Source organism: Saccopteryx leptura, chromosome 13, assembly GCF_036850995.1.
Source record: "Saccopteryx leptura isolate mSacLep1 chromosome 13, mSacLep1_pri_phased_curated, whole genome shotgun sequence".
Taxonomy (NCBI): Eukaryota; Metazoa; Chordata; class Mammalia; order Chiroptera; family Emballonuridae; genus Saccopteryx; species Saccopteryx leptura.
Window position 1 is genome coordinate 31,945,661 of NC_089515.1, and position 25,520 is coordinate 31,971,180.

At 45.1% G+C, this 25,520-nt stretch overlaps 1 protein-coding gene across 2 annotated transcripts in view; it reads left to right on the top strand.

Annotated features, from left to right (window-relative positions):
• The first annotated feature begins 585 nt into the window (after positions 1-585).
• ALDH18A1 (aldehyde dehydrogenase 18 family member A1) overlaps positions 586-25,520 on the top strand; it is a 55,357-nt gene continuing 30,422 nt past the window's right edge. For both annotated transcript variants that reach the window (XM_066355141.1, XM_066355142.1), the window contains exons 1-5: positions 586-741; positions 5,373-5,488; positions 17,352-17,566; positions 22,436-22,585; positions 22,671-22,775. In XM_066355141.1, the coding sequence (XP_066211238.1) occupies positions 5,401-5,488; positions 17,352-17,566; positions 22,436-22,585; positions 22,671-22,775 (558 nt within the window). In that variant the 5' untranslated portion in view covers positions 586-741; positions 5,373-5,400. The remainder of the gene's footprint in view (positions 742-5,372; positions 5,489-17,351; positions 17,567-22,435; positions 22,586-22,670; positions 22,776-25,520) is intronic.

Consider the following 25,520-nt stretch of genomic DNA (forward strand, 5'->3'; position numbering starts at 1 on the left):
TTCAAGCAAAACACGGGCAAGTAGGAGAGACGGAGAGCCTGAGCTCTATAATTTTAAGGGTGGATCCTCATTCACCTCTGGAATAGTTACAATTGTCTGGGATTAAATACAACTATTTTAAGTACAATATTCTCACCAATGTCCCTGAGAAAAGAGAGTTGGGCTGGGACCCTTGGGAAAACCTCCAGACGGTTAGGGGGCAAATCATTTTATCGCACTGGCAAAATTTCCCCATTTAAACAGTAAAAGTTTGCCGGGACTGTGGGCTCTAAATATGTGTACATTGATTCAACCTATGTTCGAGGTGTGAAACACACAACGAAAACCACACCGAATAGGTTCTACTAGCAGCTGAGGGATCCAGACGTCTTTCCTGAATCCCTAGAAGGCCCAATGGGGCGGCTCAAAGACTCTCCCTAAGGCCCCTTCCCCTCCTGGGACGTAGATGTTCAGCAAGGCCACTCGAGCCCCGCCTCCTGGCGTCTGCCGGGCTTCGGCGGGCGGGGCCCGCCACGTGGAGCGAGAGCCCAATTCTCAGAAGGCGTCTACGCCGTTTCCGCGGCGCAGCCCGGGGCTGAGCCCTAGGCCCACGTCACCAGCGGAGGCCCAGCGGCCTGGCTTTACTCCTACGCCGCTGACGTAACGTCATCTTGCGGGACGTGGACGGAAGAAAAAAAGAGTAAACGGCGCCAGAATCTACCACGCGTGCACTGTGGGCAGGGCGCAGCAGCGGCGAGGCAGGTATGCGGTGGGGACCGCGGGGATCGCCTCTGCGGGCGGTGATGCGGCCGAGGCGGGGGAAGATGTAGGCGCCGGGCCGCGAGCGACCGTGGGGGTTGCGGGAGCGCCGCCCAAGCAGGAGCCGTCCCGGGCGCGCACTAAGGTCCTGTGGCGGCCCATATGGCGGGGCGTGGGGGCTCTGGGGCCTGCGGGGGACTTGTGGCACCCGACCTTCTTGGCCACCCAAATGGAAGAACTGGTCCAGGTGGATGCTTGGAGACCGGCGGATCCGTTCCGGGTCCAGTGCACCTGCTTTGGTGATGTTTTACCCTGGTTTGTAACTGGCCACACGCTGATTCTCAGGGGAATCCGCTCAGGACGGCCTGTTGCAGTCTGGCTTGCGGTCTGTGCGTAGTGCCCGGCTCACCAGTGGGCACCCAGATACCCCCTCCTCCCACCGCTCCCTTTATCCCCGGCTTTCTAAAGTGGTGAGATTTATCATCGGCTCTTTGTTCTTAAGTGCACAGTATACCGAACCTGTATTTCTGGGTGAACTTTGTTAGGATTAAAGTTCAGCTCTTCGTGCAAAGCAATAAGATAAGAAAGGTAAGGGCATTCTGTTTAGAACCAGTAAAAAAAAAAAAATACTTGAGAAATGTTCTGAATCAAAACATGAAAACTCTTTTCAGTTGATAATATGAGTGTAGACACACACAGACACATGTACTCTTTGCTCCCTGGAATCAGCTATCTGCTTATTTGAGGGCATAATAAACTGGCAGGATGAACCATCTATTGTTGTGCGGAAGGAGTTAGAGCCGATGTGGTACAGGGGAGAGGTCAGGAGGCTTGGTTTCTAGGTCAGTCTTTACCCTAATAATGTAGTAGACTTTAAACATTCAGAGCTTTTGGTGACGATTAGATAAGGGAGGAATAAGCAGACTATAATTTGTGACTGTATCCATCAGAATATTTATTGAATTCTTTGTGCCTGTGACAGGTCCTGAAAGAAATAAAGAAATGGTTGTAAGATATCATTAATGCCCAAAAGACAGGAGACCATTTGTTTTTCCCAGGCATTCCATGCATTGTCTCATTTAATTCTCACAATAATGCTGTGAGGTTCTTAACTGTTATTGTACCTGATGTACAAATGAGTAAACTCAGGCTTAGAAAGATTAACCCTCCAAAAGGCACACAGCTAGCAGTTGCAGAGCTTGAACCCAAATCTGTCCAACTTCAAAGTTCATGTTCCCATACTATTTACCATGCTGTCAGTAGGAAGTTTATAATCTATTTAGCTTCTTTTTTTTTTTTTTTTTTTTTACAGAGACAGAGAGAGAGTCAGAGAGAGGGATGGATAGGGACAGACAGACAGGAACGGAGAGAGATGAGAAGCATCAATCATCAGTTTTTTGTTATGACACCTTAGTTCATTGATTGCTTTCTCATATGTGCCTTGACTGCGGGCCTTCAGCAGACCGATTAACCCCTTAGTCAAGCCAGCGACCTTGGGTCCAAGCTGGTGAGCTTTTTTTTTTTTTCTCAAGCCAGATGAGCCCGCGCTCAAGCTGGCGACCTTGGGGTCTCGAACCTGGGTCCTTCCGCATCTCAGTCCGATGCTCTATCCACTGCGCCACCGCCTGGTCAGGCGGAAGTTTATAATCTAGTTCAGCAATTTTCATTCAACCCTTTTTATCTCGTAGCACACATAAACTAATTACTAAAATTAGGCGACACACCAAAAAATTCATGATATTCTTTGCCACTCTGACGAAAAATAGGTATAATTTTTATTCATTCATACCAGACAACTGTTATTGTATTGGCTGTTGTCATTTTTTTATTTGACAATCTAAGGTAAAATAGGTCAGTGCCTCTGACCAAATAGTCAGGTGTTGTATGTTTTAAAAATTCTTGAAGCATACCAGTGCCTCTTGACACACTGGTTGAAAATAACTGATCAATGGCCTGACCTGTGGTGGCGCAGTGGATAAAGCATCGACCTGGAAATGCTGAGGTCGCCGGTTTGAAACCCTGGGCCTGCCTGGTCAAGGCACATATGGGAGTTGATGCTTCCAGCTCCTCCCCCCTTCTCTCTCTCTGACTCTCTCCTCTCTAAAAATGAATAAATAAAAATTTAAAAAATTTTTTTAAAAAGTTATAAAAAAAAAAAGAAAATAGCTGATCTGTATAGTTGGGAAAAGCAACAATAACACATGAACCGATTAAAAGGTAACATATAGGATAATACCCAACTTTGAATGCTAGAGTTACTGAGGAAGGTTCATGAAGGAGATGGAACTGGAATTTTAGTGTCACAACTTGATTATTTTACCGTTTTGGCTCTTCTATGAGTATTTTGGAGAATTCATGTGGAAATAATTGTTCATCAACAGTTACTAAAGGGATTCACACAGTAAGCAAACAGACCATGGGCTCATATTATGCTTCAGGATTGTGCCAATAATTTTCTTTTGGGATCTTCCAGACAGTCACAAACACAGAAGTCAACAAAGACAGCACTTAGCACTTTCTGTTGCCTATTAGATGTGATATCTTTTTTTTTTTTTTTTTTTTTTTTTTTTCATTTTTCTGAAGCTGGAAACGGGGAGAGACAGTCAGACAGACTCCCGCATGCGCCCGACCGGGATCCACCCGGCACACCCACCATTGGGGCGACGCTCTGCCCACCAGGGGGCGATGCTCTGCCCATCCTGGGCGTCGCCATATTGCGACCAGAGCCACTCTAGCGCCTGGGGCAGAGGCCACAGAGCCATCCCCAGCGCCCGGGCCATCTTTGCTCCAATGGAGCCTTGGCTGCGGGAGGGGAAGAGAGAGACAGAGAGGAAAGTGCGGCGGAGGGGTGGAGAAGCAAATGGGCGCTTCTCCTGTGTGCCCTGGCCGGGAATTGAACCCGGGTCCTCCGCACGCTAGGCCGACGCTCTACCGCTGAGCCAACCGGCCAGGGCTAGATGTGATATCTTTTACAACAGATTATATCCTGCTAACCCCTTCCCTTCCCTTTCTGTGCCTTTGTGCAGTGAATTGAAAAACAGTATATGCCACTTCTTATTTCTCTTCACTATAGGGCTACATGCTAGTCTTTGAGGCACATTTAAAAGGGTTAGACTATGTCCACCAATCAATAGAGCAAAAGTTAAAAGGAGGCCCTGGCAAGCAAAGAAGATGCAGTATTTTTCTTATCTTGTGAAAACAGCAGTGTCCCAGCTACAATAATGAATGGCTTATTCTCAGTATATGTATAGGGAGGAGCTCCTATCTTTTTGTGAAATAAATTATTCTTTGTCTAAAGCCTCAAGTTTGATGTAGGGTGGGAAAATGCCCACAACCATGATATTCTTAGGTCTGAGGTTTCTAGCCATGTACTTATCCTCCATGGGATGTGCCCAAAGACATTTAAAATGCCAATCATTTGTAGTCTGCCCAGGCGGTGGCGCAGTGGATAGAGCATTGGACTGGGACGTGGAGGCCCCAGGTTTGAGACTCTGAGGTCGTCAGCTTGAGCCGGGCTCATCTGGTTTGAGCAAAAGCTCACCAGTTTGGACCCAAGGTCGCTGGCTCGAGCAAGGGGTTACTCGGTCTGCTGAAGGCCCACGGTCAAGGCACATATGAGAAAGCAATCAATGAACAACTAAGGAGCCGCAACAAGAATTGATGCTTCTCATCTCTCTCCCTTGTCTGTCTGTCCCTATCTGTCTCTCTCTCTGTCTCTGTCAAAAAAAAAAAAAAAAGGTTGCGGATTCAGTCCCAATCTCTGGTCAGGGTACAAATGGGAAGCAACCAAAAAATGAGCGACTGAGTAGAACAACAAGTGCTTTCCTTCTTCTTCTTTTCTCTCATCCTTCCTCTCTCTGCTCTTTAAAAATCAATAAAAATTAAGCCCTCTCGGGGTCGGTTGGTTGGAGTATCGTCCTGGAGCATGGAGGTTGCCGGTTTAATCCCTGGTCAAGGCACATATAGGAGCAGCTCAGTGTTTCTCTCTCTCTCTCTCTCTTCTACCTCTCTCAATTTTTTTTTTTTTTTTATAGAGACAGAAAGAGGAACAGATGGAGCACCTTAGTTGTTCATTGATTGCTTTCCCATATGTGCCTTGATGAGGGGGGTGGTTTCTAGCCATGCTACTGACTGCCTTGCTCATGCCAGCAACTATGGGCTCAAGCCAGCAACCTTGGGCTTCAAGCCACCGACCTTTGGGCTCAAGCCAGTGACGATGGGGTCATGTCTATGATCCCGTGCTCAAGCCAGTGACCCTGCACTCAAGCCAATGAGCCCACCTGCACTCAAGCTGGCGACCTCCTGGTTTCAAACCTGGGTCCTCTGCATCCCAGGCTGATGCTCTATCCACTATGCCACTGCCTGGTCAGGCAAATTTCTAATTCTTAATGGCCTTTTGCTTATATAAAAGCTAAGGCACTCTAGGAAAGGAAAGGTAGAGTTGGAGTGTGGGAAGGAACTGTTTGTTATTTTCTCTTTTCTACACAATAAAGAGTAGTTAGGAGTTCCCCAGTACAAAGAAGTTTGGAGAAGGAGGGTCAAGTGTTTACTCTGAGTGTGGGGAGAAAAGAAAATGAATTGTTTCGTAATTTTCATTATTTCATTATTCAATTTTTAAAAAATGCATCCTGCAGGTTCTTTGATCAGTAACCACATTGCAACATGTTGAGTCAAGTCTACCGCTCTGGGTTCCAGCCCCTCAACCAACGTCTCCTGCCCTGGGCTCAATCCACAGCTCTCTCCAGATCTCGTATGTACCATAGGAAACTTAGAAGCATGTGGGAGGTTTGGTCGGGGTGTGAAACTTTTGGATGTAATAGATAGGTTTATGGCATCGAGTCTGGTAATAGTTTCATGGGTATATACTTATCTCCAAACTCATCGGGTTGTATACATTAATTTTGTATAATTAATTTATGTCAGATAAATAACTCAAAAATAAAACCAATTAAATAAAGTATTACCTATATTCATTCCCCCCAATTTGTTTTTTTAAGCAAAGAGATGAGAAGGACTGACTCGTAGTTGCAGCACTTTAGTTGTTAATTTATTGCTTCTCATAAGTGCCTTGACCCAGGGGTCTCCAGCTGAGCCAGCGACCCCTTGCTCAAGCTAGTGACCTTGGACTTAAGCCAGCAACCTTGGGCTTCCAGGCAGCGACCTTTGATCTTAAGCCAGCAACCGTGGGATCATGTTGATGATCCTGTTCTCAAACCAGTGACCCCACATGCTCAAGCTGGATGAGTGACCTTGGGGTTTTGAACCTGAGACCTCAGCATCTCAGGTCGATGCTCTATTCACTGCACCACCACCAGTCAGGCTCCGCCCAGATTTTTTACAGAATATTTCTGTTCATTATTTTTCTGTAAATTAAGTATTTTTAATTTTGAGATAATTATAGATTCACTGAAGTTATAAGAATTAATACAGAGACATTTCTTACACTCTTTACCCTGTTCTCAATATCTCACTATAGACTTCTTCCAATTTCTCTTCTAGCCATCCCTCTCCTCCCTGTCTCTAACTTCTGGCCACTTCTACTCTGTTGTCCATTTTTATAATTTTGTCATTTCAAAAATGTTATATAAACAGAATCATACAGTATGTGACCAAAAGGGATGGCTTTTCTTTTTAACTTAGTATAATTCTCTGGAGACTCATTCAACTTGTTATGTGTATAAGTTGGTTCCTTTTTATTACTGAATAATATTTAATGGTGTCGGTGTACCACAGTTAGTGTAACCATTCATGCATCGAAGGGGATCTGGTTGTTTCCATTGTTCGACTGTTACCAGTAAGGCCGCTATGCGCATTCATGTACAGGAGTTTGTGTGAATGTAGTTTTCATTTGTCTGGGATAAATGCCCAAGAATTCTATTGCTGGCTCATATGGTAGTTAGTTTAATAAGAAACTGCCAAACTGCTTGACTGATGGTGGCGCAGTGGATAGATTTTTCAACCCAGGATTCTAAGGCCCCAAGTTCAGAACCCCAAGGTGTTGACTTGAGCGTGGACTTGCCAGCTGGAGCACGGGATCTTCGACATGATCCCAGGTTTGCTGGCTTGAGCCCAGAGGTTGTTGGCCTGAAGCCCAAGGTCACTGGCTTGAGCCACGGTTCACTCACTCGGATTGAGCACCCCTCACCCATGTCAAGGTAGATAGGAGAAGCAATCAATGAACAACTAAAGTGAAATAACTAGGAACTGATTCTTCCCATCTCTCTCCTCCCCCTCTCTCCCTTCCTGTCTCTCAGGAAAAAGAAAAAGAAAGAAACTGTTTTTGTAGAGTGGCTGTACCTTCAAATATTCACACCAGCAGTGTGAGTGATCCACTCTGCATCCTCACCAACATTCGGTGTTGTCGCTCTCTTTTTTATCCATTCTGATAGGTGTGAAATGATATCTCATTGTGGTTTTAACTTTTCCCTAATGGCTAAAGATGTTAAACATCTTTTCATGTGTTTATTTGCTATTTGTATAGTTTCTTCACTGAACTATCATTTGCTCATTTTTAATTGGATTGTTTGGTTTTCTTTAAGTTTTGAGAGGTTTTTTTTATATATTTCTTAAGCGAGAAGCGGGGAGGCAGTCAGACAGCTTCCTGCATGCACCCAACCGGGATCCAGCCCACATGCCCACTACGGGGCGATGCTCTGCCCATCTAGGGCCCTTGCTTCATTGCAGCTGGAGCCATGTTAGTGCCGAGGCAGAGGCCATGGAGCCATCCTCAGCACCTGAGCCAACTTGCTCCACTGGAGCCTTGGCTGTGGGAGGGGAAGAGAGAGACAGAGAGGAAGGAGGGGGGGGTGGAGAAGCAGATGGGCGCCTCTCCTGTGTGCCCTGGCCGGGAATCGAACCCGGGACTCCTGCACACCAGGCCGATGCTCTACCACTGAGCCAACCGGCCAGGGCAAGAGTTCTTTATTATTTGATAATAGTTCTTGGTCAGATATGTGGTTTGACAGTATTTTCTCCCAGTTTATAACTTGTTACTTCATTTTCTTAACAGTGTCTTTTACAGAGGAAAGTTTTTTTGGTTTTGCTTTTTGGTGTTTTTTTTTTAATGTCCAATTTATCAGGTTTTCCTTTCATGGATTGTACTTTTGGAGTCAAATCTAAGAACTCTTTGTATAGCCCTAGATCAGCGGTTCTCAACCTGTGGGTCGTGACCCCGGCGGGGGTCGAACGACCAAAACACAGGGGTCACCTTCCGATGGCTTTAGGCGACCCCTGTGTTTTGGTCGTTCGACCCCCACTGGGGTCGTGACCCACAGGTTGAGAGCTGCTGCCCTAGATACTAAAGATTTTCTTTATTTTTTTTTCCTTCTAAAAGTTTTGTAATTTTACGTTTAAGTCCATGGTCATTTGAGTTAATTTTTGTGTAAGGTGTGGGGGTTAGGTCAGGATTCATTTTTTGCCTGTGGATGTCTAGTGTGCCAGCACCATTTGTTGAAAGTCTATTTATTATATTTTGAGTTGACTCTCCTTAATGACACCTAAATCTTATCAATATTCTATCCCTAACCTTACTGCAAGAAGACTTACTTGTCAACTAGCCAAGATTATTATCATCTGGAAAAATCTTGATTTCTCGTTCAGGTGAAGAAGAGTGTAAGGGTTCACTCGTTCATAATTCATATAAAGAAGAGTTCAGGGTCTGGAATTAGGCTCCCTGGGTTTGAAAACTGCTAGTGGCTTTGTAAATAACTTAGTGGCAACAGCCATGGATTTGGGTCACAGTTTTATGAGTTGGCCTCTTGGACTGGGATCAGCTGCATTGTGGTTCTGGATCTCTGTCAGTTTTCACAGTGACTCTGAGCTGATTGTTGAGGGCAGAGATGGTAGATCATCTCTGTCCACATGGTCTGTCATCTTTCAGCGGTCTCCATGGCTTCTTTATATCACACTTGCGGTCAAAGCAAGTCAAAGGGCCAGCTCAGATTCAAGGGGTGGGGAAATGGACTCCCACCTGATGAAGGCAGAAGCTTCAAGTATTATGGCCATTTTTGCAATCTGGTAATGTTGGTAAGTTACTCAACTTTTCTGGGCCTCTGTTTTCTTATTTATAAAATGAGGCTAATAATAATAACTCACTCATAATAATACCTATCATGAAATTAACTTTTTTTTTTTTGTATTTTTTTCTGAAGTTGGAAACGGGGAGGCAGTCAGACAGACTCCTGCATGCACCTGACCGGGATCCACCCAGCATGCCCACCAGGGGACGATGTTCTGCCCATCTGGGGCGTTGCTATGTTGCAACCAGAGCCATTCTAGCGCCTGAGGCAGAGGCCATGGAGCCATCCTCAGTGCCCGGGCCAACTTTGCTCCAGTGGAGCCTTGGCTGCAGGAGGGGAAGAGAGAGAAGGGGAGGGGTGGAGAAGCAGATGGGTGCTTCTCCTGTGTGCCCTGGCCGGGAATTGAACCCGGGACTCCTGCACGCCAGGCTGATGCTCTACCACTGAGCCAACCGGCCAGGGCAACTTTTGAGAATTCAGTAAGATGACGATGATGATGATGATGATGACAACACCAGTAGCACTTTTTTTTATAACACTAGCTAATATTTGAGTGTTTACTTTGTGCCAGTCCCCATTAGTGCATTAGCTCTTTTCTTCCCTTACAACTCTTTGAGATAGGTAAGGTTACAGCAAGTAAGAAGGCTGAGATTTCAACCCAGGCAGTCGGGCTACAGAGTTTACACTTGACCTTTTATATACCATATTTCCCCATGTATAAGACATTCTCGTAAGACACACCTTAATTTGGGGGCCTGAAATTTGGAAAAAAATGTATTACATAACGTTATTGAACTGAGGTTTTATTCATTATAATATTCATACAACTCCTGAAAAAGCAGGAAGTGCAAGTAAAAAAATCTACAACCACTGTATAAGATGCACTCAGTTTTTAGACCCCAAATTTTTCGAAAAAGGGTACGTTTATACATGGGGAAATATGGTATTCTCTGCTTTATAAAGGTATATGAATTGTTAACACAGCTCTTGATATATAGTAAGTATTCACTACTTTTTTTTTCTTCTGAAGTTGGAAACGGGGAGGCAGTCAGACAGACTCCTGCATGCGCCTGACCGGGATCCACCTGGCATGCTCACCAGGAGGCGATGCTTTGCCCATCTGGGGCGTTGCTCTGTTCAACCAGAGCCATTCTAGTGCCTGAGGCAGAGGTCATGGAGCCATCCTCAGCGCCCGGGCCAACTTTGCTCCAGTGGAGCCCTGGCTGCGGGAGGGGAAGAGAGAGACAGAGAGGAAGGAGAGGGGGAGGGGTGGAGAAGCAGATGGGCGCTTCTCCTGTGTGCCCTGGCCGGGAATTGAACCTGGGACTCCTGCATGCCAGGCCGATGCTCTACCACTGAGCAAACTGACCAGGGCCTACTTCACTATTTTTATTGTTGATATTATTGTTTGTACTCAGTAGCCTCATTCACAGAAGGAAGCACTTTCTGATCTTGTTCCTAGATTTATTTTTCTATTTTTGTATCCAAATTTTTCTGGAGCCGGAGCCCTGTGTTCACTGACCATGGTAAGCAGAAGAGAAGATATTAAAAAGGCAAAGTGAGAAGGCATGTAGATGCAAACATTAGAGGGAAGTAGAAAGCCAGGAAGGGAGGAAGAAATCATGTGGGAGTTCTTTCTTGTTCAGACCCGGGATGTAGCCTTACTGATTGCAGAACACGAGGACTCTGATTCATAAAGGTGAAGGGCTTCCCCTCCCGTGGACTATAACCCATGGCACTTGTTAGGAGTGTGGACAACCGTACCCCACCACCCGGCACCACTTGTGCACACACATGCACCTCAATAGCCCCTCAGACTTACTAGGGGGAGGTGGCTATTCTCTGGGACTTAGATTAGAGCCTAAAGGTTCCTTAAAAGATAGGAAGAAATGACACATCCAGAAGCCTTGGATTTTCCCAAACTAATGAGGGCCTTCTCAGTCTTTAGTATGGACCCTAAAATATATAATACACTGCAGAACATAAAATGCCCCAAGAAAGGAAAGGTGAGTCAGGGTGGGTGAACACAGCATTGTGAATGGGAAAACCAAAAGCCCTGGGTCCCATAGAACTGTCCTTGGTGCTCTAGGCTACTGGGTGTGACTGAGCTTTTCCTTGCTTGAAACCTTGTTTTGTTCTTATCTTGAACCTTGTCAGTGCTGATCTGCTGTGACCCAGTTGCCAGCAGCCAGAGTGACTCTTGACTGCCTGGCACTGAGCCAAGTACCTTCTGCTGATTCAGATAGTGAGTCAGGTGGCCTGATAGATTCTGACTGGTTTCTGTCATCTGATCACCTGGACTGACTGACCTATATCCCTGAGGTGCCCTTTCAGGCTGTCCCCATCCCTGTCAGCACATTTTCAAGATAGGATAAGCCCTATGGTGGACAGGAGAGAAGAATGGCCAGCAGACCTAGTTCTGAGAGCTGTCAAAGGGATACTTTACTTGGGTAGCTCTGAACGCTGCAGCCACTGATGATCCCAAGTTCAAATAAGTCTTCCCCTCTACTTGTTCTCTCTCTGCCAGTCAGCAAGGGCAGAACTGTTATGTGTATAACTCTTTTTTTTTTTGTTGTTTTTTTTTTTCTGAAGTTGGAAATGGGGAGGCAGTCAGATTCCCGCATGCGCCCGACCAGGATCCACCCAGCATGCCCACCAAGAGGCAATGCTCTGCCCATGTGGGGCATTGCTCCGTTGCAACCAGAGCCATTCTAGCACCTGAGGCAGAGGCCGTAGAGCCATCCTCAGTGCCCGGGCCAACTTTGCTCCAATGGAGCCCTGGCTGCGGGAGGGGAAGAGAGAGACAGAGAGGAAGGAGAGGGGGAGGGGTGGAGAAGCAGATGGGCGCTTCTCCTGTGTGCCCTGGCCGGGAATCGAACCTGGGACTCCTGCATGCCAGGCCGACGCTCTACCACTGAGCCAACTGGCCAGAGCCTAACTCTTAAGCTTAGACTTAGGTATATATGTTGCTTAGAATAATATCCTTGAGGACTGAGCCAGGGTACCTATATTGATGAACCTAATGAAGAAAGGGAGCTCTCCACAGAACTTAGCCCCAACAGCAAACCAGCCCTCTGGGACTCTTCCATCACAAGGAGACAAACCACCAGTGAGTATAGCAAGGGTGCCAAGCACCAGGTCTATCCCAGGTGATGTACTTACTGAGCGGCTTTCTGCCAGCAACTGGACTGCAGACCTCTTATGAAAAAGACCGTGTCACCCTGGCGCATGCGGGAGTCTGTCTGGCTGTCTCTCCCCGTTTCCAGCTTCAGAAAAGTACCAAAAAAAAAAAAAAAAAGACCGTGTCATCTTTCTGGTATCTACAGGCTTGAAACACAGTCACTTTAAAAAATGGTTACTTAAGAGAGGGAAGAAAGGACTCTAATTCATTAAAAATGTTCTAAGCTTGACCAGGCAGTGGCGCAGTGAATAGAGCTTCGGACTGGGATGTGGAGGACCCAGGTTAAAGACTTCGAGGTCTCCTGCTTGAGCGGAAGCTCATCTGGTTTGAGCAAGGCTCACCAGCTTTAGCCCAAGATCGCTGGCTCAAGCAAAGGGTCACTCTGTCTGCTGTAGCCCCCTGGTCAAGGCACATATGAGAAAGCAATCAATGAACAACTAAGGAAGCGCAACGAAGAATTGATGTTTCTCATCTCTCTCCATTCTGTCTGTCTCCATCTGTCCCTCTCTCTGTCTCTCCCACAAAAAAAAAAAAAATCACGCATAAAAAAATAGTTCGGCCCTGGCCAGTTGGCTCAGCGGTAGAGCGTCAGCCTGGTGTGCGGGGGTCCCGGGTTCGATTCCCGGCCAGGGCACATAGGAGAGGCGCCCATTTGCTTCTCCACCCCCTCCTCCTTCTTCTCTGTCTCTCTCTTCCCCTCCCGCAGCCAAGGCTCCATTGGAGCAAAGATGGCCCGGGCGCTGGGGATGGCTCCTTGGCCTCTGCCCCAGGCACTAGAGTGGCTCTGGTTGCTGCAGAGCAACCCCCCGGAGGGGCAGAGCATCGCCCCTGGTGGGCGTGCCGGGTGGATCCCGGTCGGGCGCATGCGGGAGTCTGTCTGACTGTCTCTCCCTGTTTCCAGCTTCAGAAAAATACAAAAAAAAAAAAAAAATGTTCTAAGATTTGTATGTGAAGAAGGCAGAGAGGAAGAACACACAATGATTTTCCGGTCCACAAGAATGTTTCTGCCTGCTTTACCCACCATTGTTACAACGTAGAGAAAAGGGTAGAAGCTGGATTATATATAGTTGTTAGTGGGCAGGGGGCAGAAGATAGACATGGTGGGTCTAGAGAAATTCTGAGACATATGTCTATAAATAAAACTGAGGTAATCTTGGTTGATTCAAGTGGAGAAAGTTATTCTGTAATAAAACAATTATTGAAGAATGGTCCAAAAGATAGCTTGGAATGATTACATTTAGTAATTCATTAATGCCTATAAAGATACATAAAGAACTCTTGGGAGTGGGGGAGATGATGCCTAAAGTTTAGTCCTGCTGAGAACCTGTGTTGCCCATGTTGTCTTGCTTCTTACACTCCGGGAATCCCACAACTGAAGGGCTGTTTTGGTCAGTGAGACCACCTTTCGGCAACTCACCTGTCGGCAACTCTCATCCACAGACAGCTTCTCTTCCCCTGTGCGGGCCTCACCTGCCCTCTGCCTGTGCGCTCGTTCTCCTTCTGTGTCCGTCAGAATCAGGTCAGGGGCGTGTAACAGCAAATCCAAAACAATAACGGCTCAAACAAGATTGAAACTATTTCTCTCCTTCTCCTAAGAGAAGCCTGGGGTCCTAAAAGAAGGGAGCCAGCCCAGGGCTCCCAGAGTACTATGTGAGATGAGCAGGCTTCCACACACCTTTCTTTTGCTGCACAGTTCTTACTGTCTCCTTTTTATTTTATTTTATTTTTGTGACAGAAACAGAGAGACATATAGGGACAGACAGGAAGGGAGAGAGATGAGAAGTATCAATTCTTAGTTGCGACACCTTAGTTGTTCATTGATTGCTTTCTCATATGTGCCTTGACTGGGGGGGCTACAGCAGACGGAGTGACCTGTTGGTCAAGCCAGCGACCTTGGGCTTAAGCCAGCGACTTTGGGCTTCAAGCCAGCAACCTTTGGGCTCAAGCCAATAGCGACCTTTGGGCTTAAGCCAGCAACCATGGGGTCATGGCTATGATCCCACGCTCAAGCCAGCGACCCTGTGCTCAAGCTGGTGAGCCCCCACTCAAGCTGGCAACCTTGGGGTTTTGAACCTACGTCCTCTGTGTCCCAATCCAACGTCCTATCGACTGTGCCACCACCTGGGCAGGCACTGTATTTTCTTAAGTGTAAAGTGCATGTTTGAGCCCTTGTTCCAAGCTGCAGAATGATTGAAGGGAGCAATTTTTCTCTTTCTTTCTTTTTTTTTTCTTTTTTGGTTCACATTTAATATAATTTCTGTCTAAAAGGCATTAGTAGGTAACATAACATTAGGTAAGGAGAAGAGGTTCTAGGGGGCAGTTCTACAGATGGAGAGTAATTGGGGGGCTCTGAGTTGCTGAACCTTGATTTCTCTAGGAATAAATAATAGCCATGAATTGGCACAAATAGATGTGGCTGATGGCAGCTTGAAATGTGGCACCTGTGGGTTCAGATCGCACACCAAAGCACTTTTCTTGTTAAGGAAATTCCTAGAATCCCACGGAACATTTTTATATGTACTGCATTAACCTGAACTTTGGGCATATAGCCATTTAGCTGAGCAAGGAAGTCTGGAAACTGTAATCTTGTGACTGGTGCCAGTGTACTCTGCTAGAACAGGAAACCTGGTAATTGGTGAGAGAGAGGGTGAATGGGTAATTGGTAAGTAGTTAGTGGGAAGAGTTGGACTCATGAGAAGTTGTGGGGAGATTCAGTGCCTGACATTTAGTTCTTAGTGCTTTTGGGTGATGTAGATATATTTTCAGCTTTTCAATCAAGTTTTGTTTGTTCTTTTGCTTGTCTTTCTTAGAAATCTAATACAGCTTGTAAAAGAAAAACAAGAATAAGGAAAGGGAAAGGATTGCCTAGGGGCAACCGCCAGCCTGTGGACTGGTGCTGGTCCACCAGAAATTTCGTGCCAGTCCTTGAAAGAGTTAACCACCCTGATGTTACAAGATCTGTAATCTTCATACAACATCACGGTGGTTGACTCTTTCGCTGAGTCTATAATCTTCATACATCAGGGTGGTTGACTCTTTTACAGAGGCTGTAATCTTCATATAGCATCGGGTGGTTAACTCTTTTGTGGACTGGCACAAAATTTCTGGTGGGCCGGTTCCAGTCCACGGACCAGTGGTTGAACTACACTGGCTTTAGGGGCAGATGTCCAAAGGGACAGAAACAAAGTATCTGATTCTAATATTACTTTTTCCTTCAGAAAGCTAGCCAGTTTCTTCTGTCATTATTACAGGCATCTAGATTCATGCTGCTATGTCAGAGAGAAAATTTGTAGGTAGATGACTTACAATTTTTATTACTTACTAATTACTTTGCTCTTAAGCTCTTTGCTTTGTGCTAGTCAGACACTCCTTTTTTATAGTGCTGTGGCTTTAAAAGCACATATACTGTATTTTTTTAAATTATGAAAACAGTACCTTTTTATTGCATACATTTGGAAAACAGGAATAGAGAAAAATATTGAATCACCCATAAGCCATCAAGAATTAAAATATTAAAATTTTTATTAATTTTCTGCATCTTTTTTCTGTTCATTTAAACATGTCTGTGAAACATACCCTGAACATTTTGCTATGCTGTTAAAAATTCTAAAAATGTTCATTAATCCATCTGTCCTTTTTTTGGGAAGTTTATACTGCTGATTTTTCCTTTTATAAATAACACTGCCTTCTGATGAATCTCTTTGTCTCAATCTCTGATTAGTTTCTTTGAATAAATTCTGAACATGAAATTGTTGAATGCGAGGAAGCTAACTTTTTTTTTCCTTCTCTGTATCGTTCCAATTTTAGTATATGTGCTGCCGAAGCGAGCACAAAAGCTAACATTTTTAAGGCTTTTATTATATATGGTCTACCGGAAGTTCTGTCCGTTTTTGGAATAAAACAAAATACAAATTTTTCTTACCGTCAATAAACTTTATTAAATAATATAATTGCCATTATTATTAATGATTTCTTGCCAGCGTGAGGGCAATTTGTATATCCCATTTTTGAAAAATGTTTTATCTTTTGATGTGAAAAATTGAACCAGTGCTTGTTTGATATCTTCTTCATTTTTGAATTTTTTGCCCTTCAAAAATTTTGTAAGGACAAAAACAAGTGATAGTCGGAGGGTGCTAAGTCTGGGGAATATGGTGGATGCGACAGAATTTCCCAGCCTAGTTCTGCAATTTTTTGACGAGTCCCCAAAGCAGCATGTGGCCTGGCATTATCATGATGCAGTATGATGTTCTTCCTATTGAACATCGCCGGCCTCTTTTCTTGGACTGCTGTCTTTAAATTATCCAGTTGCTGACAATACTTCTCCAAATTGAGCTTTTTGTTCGGTTTTAGAAGCTCATAACATATTGGTCCTCGAATGTCCCACCATATACACAACATTGTCTTATTCAGAGTCAAATTTGGTTTAGAGGTGTAAGGGCTAGGTTTTCCGGGTTCACAATATGCCCTTTTCCTTACGATGTTTTCGTAAGTAATCCACTTTCCATCCCCAGTTATCATCTGGTTCAAGAAGGGCTCGATTTTGTTCCAAGCAAGCAGAGATGTGCATATGACGACTCAATCATCCAGATTCTTCTGACTTAATTCATGTGGCACCTATCTTGAATATTTTCACACCAATCCTATCTTCCGAATATGGTCCGAAATGGTTTGCTGAGCTAAATTAAGCCTTTCTGCGATCTCCGATGTTGTCAGAAAAGGATCTTGCTCCAACATGATCTTAACAACATCGTCATCAATCAAAGATGGTCGCCCAGAATGTGGCTTATCAGAAAGGTTGAAATCACCTGTTTTGAATTTTTCGAACCATCTTCTGCATGTCCTATCAGAAACTGTACCTTCACCAAACACTTTCAATAAATTTCTACATGCTTCTGTAGCATTTCTTCCTTGTTGAAATTCATAAAAATTACAGTGGCGTAAATGAACTTTATCAGTAGCCATGGGTACACTATTGCTTCACACATAAGACTAACATGAACCAACTTTGTTTTAGTTAATTTGCTACGTCAGTATGTATACATTAAGTGATAAAAATAGAGAGGCACACATGTGCCAAATAAACATGTGCTTACGTGTCCAAACTTGTGATAGAAACAGAGAAACGGACAGAACTTTCCGGTAGACCTGATATTTTGACAACACTTCTTCAGGAAGATTGTTTTGTTTAAACTCTCCACCTCCAGTCTTTGAGTGTACCTGTGATCTGTGTAGTGGGTATAAACACGCAATACTAAGATGAGAACAAGCTAGATATATAGCTTCTGATATACTGCTTTTACTTAGTTATGAACAATAAAGCTACTTTTTGGTGGCTAACCTGGTTAATTGTATGCATAAATATTTTTAACGAGACAATATTTTGTTCTTTTCTTGCCTTTGTTTGGGGGCTATAGATCGTGTCCAGCCTGCAGCCATCAGTCATGTTCGTTCTTGGAGCAACATCCCCTTTATCACCGTGCCCCTCAGTCGCGCACACGGCAAGTCCTTTGCCCACCGCAGTGAGCTGAAGCACGCCAAGAGAATCGTGGTGAAACTCGGAAGCGCCGTGGTGACCCGAGGGGATGAATGTGGCCTGGCACTGGGACGCCTGGCATCTATTGTTGAGCAGGTAATTGCCAAGATGGGAAATTCTACTGAACTAAAATAAAGTTTTTAAGCTGTCAGTTCAGGTTTATCAGCTTGAACCAATAATCTTGATTTGAGTGCAATCCATTTAACCCAGTCTGGAAACTGCCTTTCTCACTGAAGGTGCCGGTGGGAGACAGCTTCCCAGGGTGTCGTGGAGTAGAGCTGGTTCCGTCAGTTCATTCTTCAGGCTACTTGGTAATAAGGAGCTGTGTGTGTCAGTGATTCTTAATCCTGGCTGCACATTAAAATCGTCTGGGGTGCCTGGAGGTGCCTGGGCTTCACGCTCAATCATTTCATATGTATTTCTGCTGTGGGACTCAGACACCCATGTGTTTCTTGTCTTTTTTTTTTTTTTTTTTTTTTTTTTTGTATTTTTCTGAAGCTGGAAACAGGGAGAGACAGTCAGACAGACTCCCACATGTGCCCGACCGGGATCCACCCAGCACGCCCACCAGGGGCGATGCTCTGCCCCTCCGGGGCGTCGCTCTGCCGCGACCAGAGCCACTCTAGCGCCTGGGGCAGAGGCCAAGGAGCCATCCCCAGCGCCCGAGCCATCTTTGCTCCAATGGAGCCTTGGCTGCAGGAGGGGAAGAGAGAGACAAAGAGGAAGGGGGGGGTGGAGAAGCAAATGGGCGCTTCTCCTATGTGCCCTGGCCGGGAATCGAACCCGGGTCCCCCGCACGCCAGGCCGACGCTCTACCGCTGAGCCAACTGGCCAGGGCCTGTTTCTTGTCTTTTTGTTTGTTTGTTTGTTTGTTTTTTAAGGGTGGGAAGGGGGAAGTCGGAGAGAGGAAGGAACAGAAAGATGAAAAGCATCAACTTGTAGTTGTGGCACTTTAGTTGTTCATTGATTGCTTTCTCATATGTGTCTTGACTGGGGGGCTCCAGCTGAGCCAGTGATCCCATGCTTAAGCTGGTGAGCCTGCACTGAAGCCAGATGAGCCCATGCTCAAGCCAGCATCCTCGGAGTTCTGAACCTGGGTCCTCTGTGTCCCAGTTCAACACACTACTCACTGCACCACCACCGGTCATTAGGCCAACACCCATGATTTTAAAGTTTCCCAGGTGACTCTAATATATAGTTAGGGTTGAGAACTCAGGTGGATGTGTATAAATATTGAATTTCTCATGTTTTGCTGAGCTTTTTTTTTTTCTAATGAACCCAATAATCTTGAAATAAATATGAGCTATCATTGCAAAGATTTTCCAAGTCCATATATTTAGGGCTCACCATACTCCACAGAGACTACCCATTGTGAGGCTTTCATTTATTTATTTTATTATCTTTTTTTAGATTGCATTTATTGATTTGAGAGAGAGAGAGAGAGAGATGGCAGGAAGAGGGAGAAGGATCAACTCATTAGTAGTTGCTTCTCATATGTGCCTTGACCAGGTAGGCTCGGGTTTTGAACCAGCGACCTCCGCATTCCAGGTCAATACTCTATCCACTGCGCCACCACTGGTCAGGCGAGGCTTTTATTTAAAAGCAAAGGGTACAGGCAGCAAGAGAGAGAATGCAAACAAATACTGGGGGTCTGAGAGACAGATAAGCCCCTGTGTACAAGCCCCCTGGGTCCTGTATGGAGACAGGCTCACACTCTGTCCCAGATTGAATCACGAGAGATTCGTGTGCGGAATCTTGGCTTTGGAAGGGCTCAAGGCAGAGGTTTCCGGTGGGGATTTAATGCTCCACTGGCCGTGCAGTCAAACCAGGCTGACTGCAGGTTCTCAGTAAAGAAACTACCCTTGGGCTTTAAACATATCACAAACCCTACTAGCCTTATCTTTGCCAAAGAGGAAGGATCAGCAGGCTTTTTCTGTAAAGGACAGACAGTAAGTATTTTAGGCTTAGTAGGCCATATGGTCTGTCTCAGTTACTCAGTTCTGCCATTGTAGTACAAAAGCCACCTTGGAGGATTGTAAATGAATGAGCATGGCTGTGCTCCAGTAATAACGTGTTTCTGAAACCAGGTACAGGTCATATTTGACCAGTAGGCCATAGTTTGTAAACCGCTGAGCAAGAGTAAAAAACCAGACATCCTGCCTGACCAGGTGGTAGCACAGTGGATAGAGCGTTGGTCCAGGATGCTGAGGACCCAGGTTCGAAACCTTGAGATCGTCGGCTTGATTGCAGGGTCGCTGGCTTGAGCAACATGACCCCATGGTCACTGGCTTGAGCCCAAAGGTCACTGGTTTGAAGCCCAGGGTCGCTGGTTTGAGCTCTTAAGTCCCTGGCTTGAGCAAGGGGTCGCTGGCTTAGCTGGAGCCTCCCAGTCAAGGCACATATGAGAAAGCAGTCAGTGAACAATAAAGGTGCTATAGCTATGAGTTAATGCTTCTCATCTCTCTCGCTTTCTGTCTATCTGTCCCTCTCGCTCTCTCTCACTAACAAACAAAAAACCAAAACAAAACAGGCATCCTGGAGATGAAGCTAGAGATTTTCCATTCTGGCTGTAACTCCTCTCTCCTTTATAACCGTAACCGTATTTTTAGTCATGACAACAACTTTACTGAGGGGTTGTTTTTAGAAAACTGCTAAGCTGAAATTTCATGGCATTTTCTTCTTATATTTTCTATACTAAACAATTATCAAATCTGCCTCCCAGATTGAGTCCATCTGATCAATTCAATTTAACAAATACTTGTCTCAGCTGCCTTTTGATGGGCTGAATAGGTCTCTAACAGTTCTCTCTGCCCTTGGGGGGCCAGGTCTGGGACTCCCTAAACAATTAGATGATTATTTAAAGCAGTAAGTTTTCAAATGAACGGGCCCAAATGACAGTGACTGATGGATGGAGATGGGAAAGTCCAATGACCGTGTGGTTTTTCTTGGGGCTTCTTGAGAGAGCTGGACTCAGCCTGGGCTTTACGACTGCTTGGCTTCGTACCTACAGAGGGAACTGTCCCAGGTTGCTAGGTGCACAGTATGAGCAGGGCCCTGGGGTTGTGCAGCCCAGTGCTTCTGGGGAAGGAGAGGCTCTACAAGTGGATTCCAGATGGGAGGGTCAGACCGGGAATGAGTGTGGCATGCTGGTGGGCCAGGGAGGAGCTGAGCATGTAAAAGCAGTGGTGATCTTTTCGGAGAGCGGGAAATAGAGTGGATCATTCCTTCAGGCAGGGCTTTGGCAAGGTAAAGAAATTGCGTTCAATCTCAAAAGCAGTTTGAAGTATTTGAGCAAAGGAGAAAGTTGATGAAAACAGTGGGGAGAACCTGGTAATGATTTCTTAGGTCACCGGCTCCTCTGCTAGAGACACTCATGGACCTAGTACAAGGCCTTTCTAGACCAGGGCAGTGCTCCTGTGTCTTGTCCAAGGCATCTTATCCTGTTAGATGGACGCAGGAGCCAACTTAAAGTGGTTTCCACTGGCCAGAGATGGGAAGATGATTACTGCAGTGAATTTAAACACATAAACTTGTTTAACTCCATGAATTTGTAATGAAACTTTAACTCCATGGTCATCTTTGGAGGATACTAAGAGGAACTACTTATTATTTTGCAGACTGGTATATAAAGGGAGAGAGACATACATCTCTCCTGCCTTTCCTGAACAAATGATACCTCAAGGTGACCAAATAGTTAATGAAGAAAAATTTCCCTTTGTGGAAGTGTTCAGCCTGTGAATGAATTCGGATATCAGCATTTTGCAGCCCTAATAATTAATAGGTCTTCGTGATGATCATAAACAGCTGCTAATACCACAAAAAGAAAGATAACCAGGCATTATGTATCCCTTTGATGGATACCACAACCTATAAATTCTTGATAAGACAAATCAAGCCTCTATACCCAAGCAGGAAAATTGAGGCTGGGAAACCCTAAAGGGCAAACAACCTAGTTTATTTAACAAAATATTGCAAAAAAATGCTGGAGGAGGTACCTGTGGATTAAGAGATATAAGAGACATTTCAGTTCATTGAAATGTATGGGCTGAATTTGCACCTTAGTTTGAGCAAGCTGAAAAAATTGGAGAAATGTGAGCACTGACTTGATATGATATTAAAGAATTATTAAAATGTTTTAGATGACAATGGTTTTATGGATATGTTCCCTATCCTTTAGTGATTACTGCTGAAAAATTTATAGATAAAATTACATGTCTGGGACCTTGAAATTTGTATTTAAATAATGGTGGAGCTGTACAAGGAATGTTGGAAAGTGAGTAATTGGCCATGAGAGATAGTTGAAGATGGGTGATGAGTGCATGGAAGTTTGTACTACTGTTCTTAAGACTTTGGTTAAGTATGAAATTTTCTATGATAAAAGGTTATTTTTTAAAATCATGTTTTATCATGGCTGTGAGTTCCAGGTTATAGGATTCAAGCATCAGGAAGACAGATTAGGAATATTGACTTCATTTGCATCTTGAATCTTTGATTTTTTCATGTGGGTCTGTCCAAGATAGAGAACAAAGTGACTGGATTCTAGGCAGACAGACAGGTGAGTGTCTGTCTCTGATCTAGACAATTTGAGAAGCCATCTGTTGAGTTTATGTTGCAATTCCTAGCCCCAGACTTCTGGTCTTTTTTTCCTGTAACACCTAGACCTTCTGTAGATAGCCAACTACAGCAGATACCATCAAGCCCTTTAGATGCCACACCTGGCTGCACACCAGAATCCTTTACTAAAAACTTCTGATACCTACCTGTCATCTGCTTACCAGATTTGAGTCAGCATTTAATCATTTGTATTTTTACCAAGCAATCTGTGATTCTTCCCAGGGCCAGCCCAGTGCTGGTCCATAAACCAGCATTTGGGATCCACTCAGTTGTCCATCCTACCTGAGTTTCTTATAAAGTGAGGAAAGAGATATAACAAGCGACTTCCTCTGTTTTCTTCCTCAATGTCAGGTGTCAGTGCTACAGAATCAAGGTCGAGAGATGATGCTGGTAACCAGTGGAGCCGTAGCGTTTGGCAAGCAGCGCTTGCGCCACGAGATCCTTTTGTCTCAGAGCGTGCGGCAGGCCCTGCACTCGGGGCAGAACCAGCTGAAGGAGATGGTGAGTGCTGCTTTCCCCGCTGGAGTGGGCTCCTCAGGCCTCCTCCCCTCACCCCAGCCGCACCTTGTCTACCGGTATGTTACAGGCAATTCCTGTCCTAGAAGCCCGAGCCTGTGCAGCCGCGGGACAGAGCGGACTGATGGCCTTGTACGAAGCCATGTTCACCCAGTACAGCATCTGTGCTGCCCAGGTGAGAGGCTGGCCTTCGCAAGGGGGTGAAGGGGACCCCCTAGGGAGATTCCCACGGAGCAAGAAGATTATGGGCGGGGCTCTGGGGCCGACAACCAGGAGGCAGTCTCTGCTTCACTACTTGCTAGTTGAGGGATCTGGAGAAAGTTTTCTTGGGGAGTGGAGGCATCCCCTCTTGTGCCCATCTCTTCATCTGAAAAATGAGGATAATATCAGTGTCTACTTCAGAAGGTTTTCCACAGGCTTAATGAGAAAGTATATTAAAAGCATTTAATACAGTGTCTAGTACAAAGTGCGCTCCTAAGTGTTAGCGCTGATTGTTACTAGTACATCTTAGGGCTACCACAACCGCTAATACTTCTGAAGATAGAAAAGTTAGATGTCTTTATTTCATTGGCAACTTTGGCTTTAGCTGGCTTGCTTCACTTGGCACCTGATTGCCTTATATAACAGATATCTACTAAGAATTGACGGTAAGAAGGAATGGTGGTGTCTGGTTGGATTTTTCATTCATTCAGCAAATATTTTTTGAGCATCCATGGTGTTATCAGGGAATCTGTTACGTACTGGGGATACTGTGTGAAGAAATTAGCCATGGTTCCAGTCCTTATGAGTTTCGTAGGGTTGCCTCTGAATGTTCTAGAACTTTTTTACCTTTTTTTTTTTAACCTAAATTTCCAGATTTTTTTTTTTTTTTTTAGCGAGAGAGAGGGGACAGACAGGAACGGAGAGAGATGAGAAGTATCAACTTATAGTTGTGGCACCTTAGTTGTTCATTGATTGTTTTCTCATATGTGCCTTAACTGAGGTGCTCTAGCCGAGCCAGTGACCCCCTGCTTAAGCCAGTGACCTTTGGGCTCAAGCCAGCAACCATGGGGTCATGTCTGTGATCCCACGCCCAAGCTGGTGAGCTCACACTCAAGCTGGCAACCTCGGGGTTTTGAACCTGGGTCCTCAGCATCCTAGGCCAATGCTCTATCCACTGTGCCACTGCCTGGTTAGGTAAGAATGTTTTTCATCAACTAAACAACTACACACTGACTAGAAATATCTTAAATATCACAAAACAACTGAAAAAAATCTAACTCCCCAGGTTATTATTTTCTTTTTTTTTTTTTAATAAATAAATTTTTATTAATGTTAATGGGGTGACATCAATAAATCAGGGTACATATATTCAAAGAAAACATGTCCAGGTTATCTTGTCATTCAATTGTGTTGCATACCCATCACCCAAAGTCAGATTGTCCTCTGTCACCTTCTATCTAGTTTTCTTTGTGCCCCTCCCCCTCCCCCTTCAGGTTATTATTTTCAAACTCCTTTGCTGCCTCTGATCCATTTGCACAGGTGTTACTTTACACAGGTGGTGTTACTTTACACAGGTGATGTTACATATACATCCTTTCAGCTTTTAAAAGCTCTTCTCCTTCCTATTGCTTTGTTTCCCCATCATTTTCACAGCTGTTATTCAGTGATGTTCTGGTTTGATACCAGAGTGTCTTGGAAGAATGAGCTGAGACAGAAAGGTATGGACTTGTCCACCTGTTTCCTTTCGTCTTAGATCTTTTTCCTGTTAGCATAAATATTAATACAACAGAAATCTCTGTCACCTTTTCTTACCAGCTTTCTTCTCTGCCACAATCCACTGACAATTTTAATCTTTAATTTTTTTTTAAAGTGCCTGGAGCCAGGTTTTGCTTTTTCCCCAGGTTTGATTTTTTTTATTTTTGAGGTTTTTTGGTTGGTTGGTTTTACTGGAAGTCACATTAAAAGTCAGTGCACATGAGCCCCCATTGTTTCCATGAATGTTGGTGTGAAAGAGTCCCACCCCCTCCACTTTCCCATAGGCCTCCATTCGTGGGCCCTTCTCTCCTGCCTCTGCCTTCCCCCATGATCTTAGCTACCACAAATCTTGCTCTTTGTACTTGATCCTGTGGTTCTTTACTAATTCTTTTTTGAAGACCTTTTTCAGTGGCTTTTGGGACTCTCCAGAAAGTTGTCAGGTTAAAGAACTAAACAAGTACAGCAGCTTATTTTTTTTTTTTGTATTTTTCTGAAGCTAGAAATGGGGAGAGACAGTCAGACAGACTCCCGCATGCGCCCAACCGGGATCCACCCAGCACACCCACCAGGGGGCGACGCTCTGCCCACTAGGGGGCGATGCTCTGCCCCTCCGGGGCGTCGCTCTGTCGTGACCAGAGCCACTCTAGTGCCTGAGGCAGAGGCCAAGGAGCCATCCCCAGCGCCCGGGCCATCTTTGCTCCAGTGGAGCCTCGGCTGCGGGAGGGGAAGAGAGAGACAGAGAGGAAGGGGGGGGGGTGGAGAAGCAGATGGGCGCTTCTCCTGTGTGCCCTGGCTGGGAATCGAACCCTGGACCCCTGCACGCCAGGCCGACACTCTACCACTGAGCCAACCGGCCAGGGCCAGCAGCTTATTTTTTCTTCATAGAAATGAGACTGATGTGCATGTTAACAGGTTGTCCTTCTCCACTTTCCACTCTCAGGGCTCTTGTCTCCTACCTCTTGTTTGTTAAATGGTTTGAGCAACAGGTATTTTCTTTCACTGGACCTTTACACCTGCTGCTTGCCTCTCCTACACACACGTGTTTACTTTTATTGTGTGACCTTTCACCACCAGGACTAGAATCTATATGTTTGCCTTTGACCAGTACTGTTCCCTACAAGACTAAACTTCTGAAAAGGAGTTCATGGTCTGGTCTATCCTTACAAAAATATGTCCCATTCCA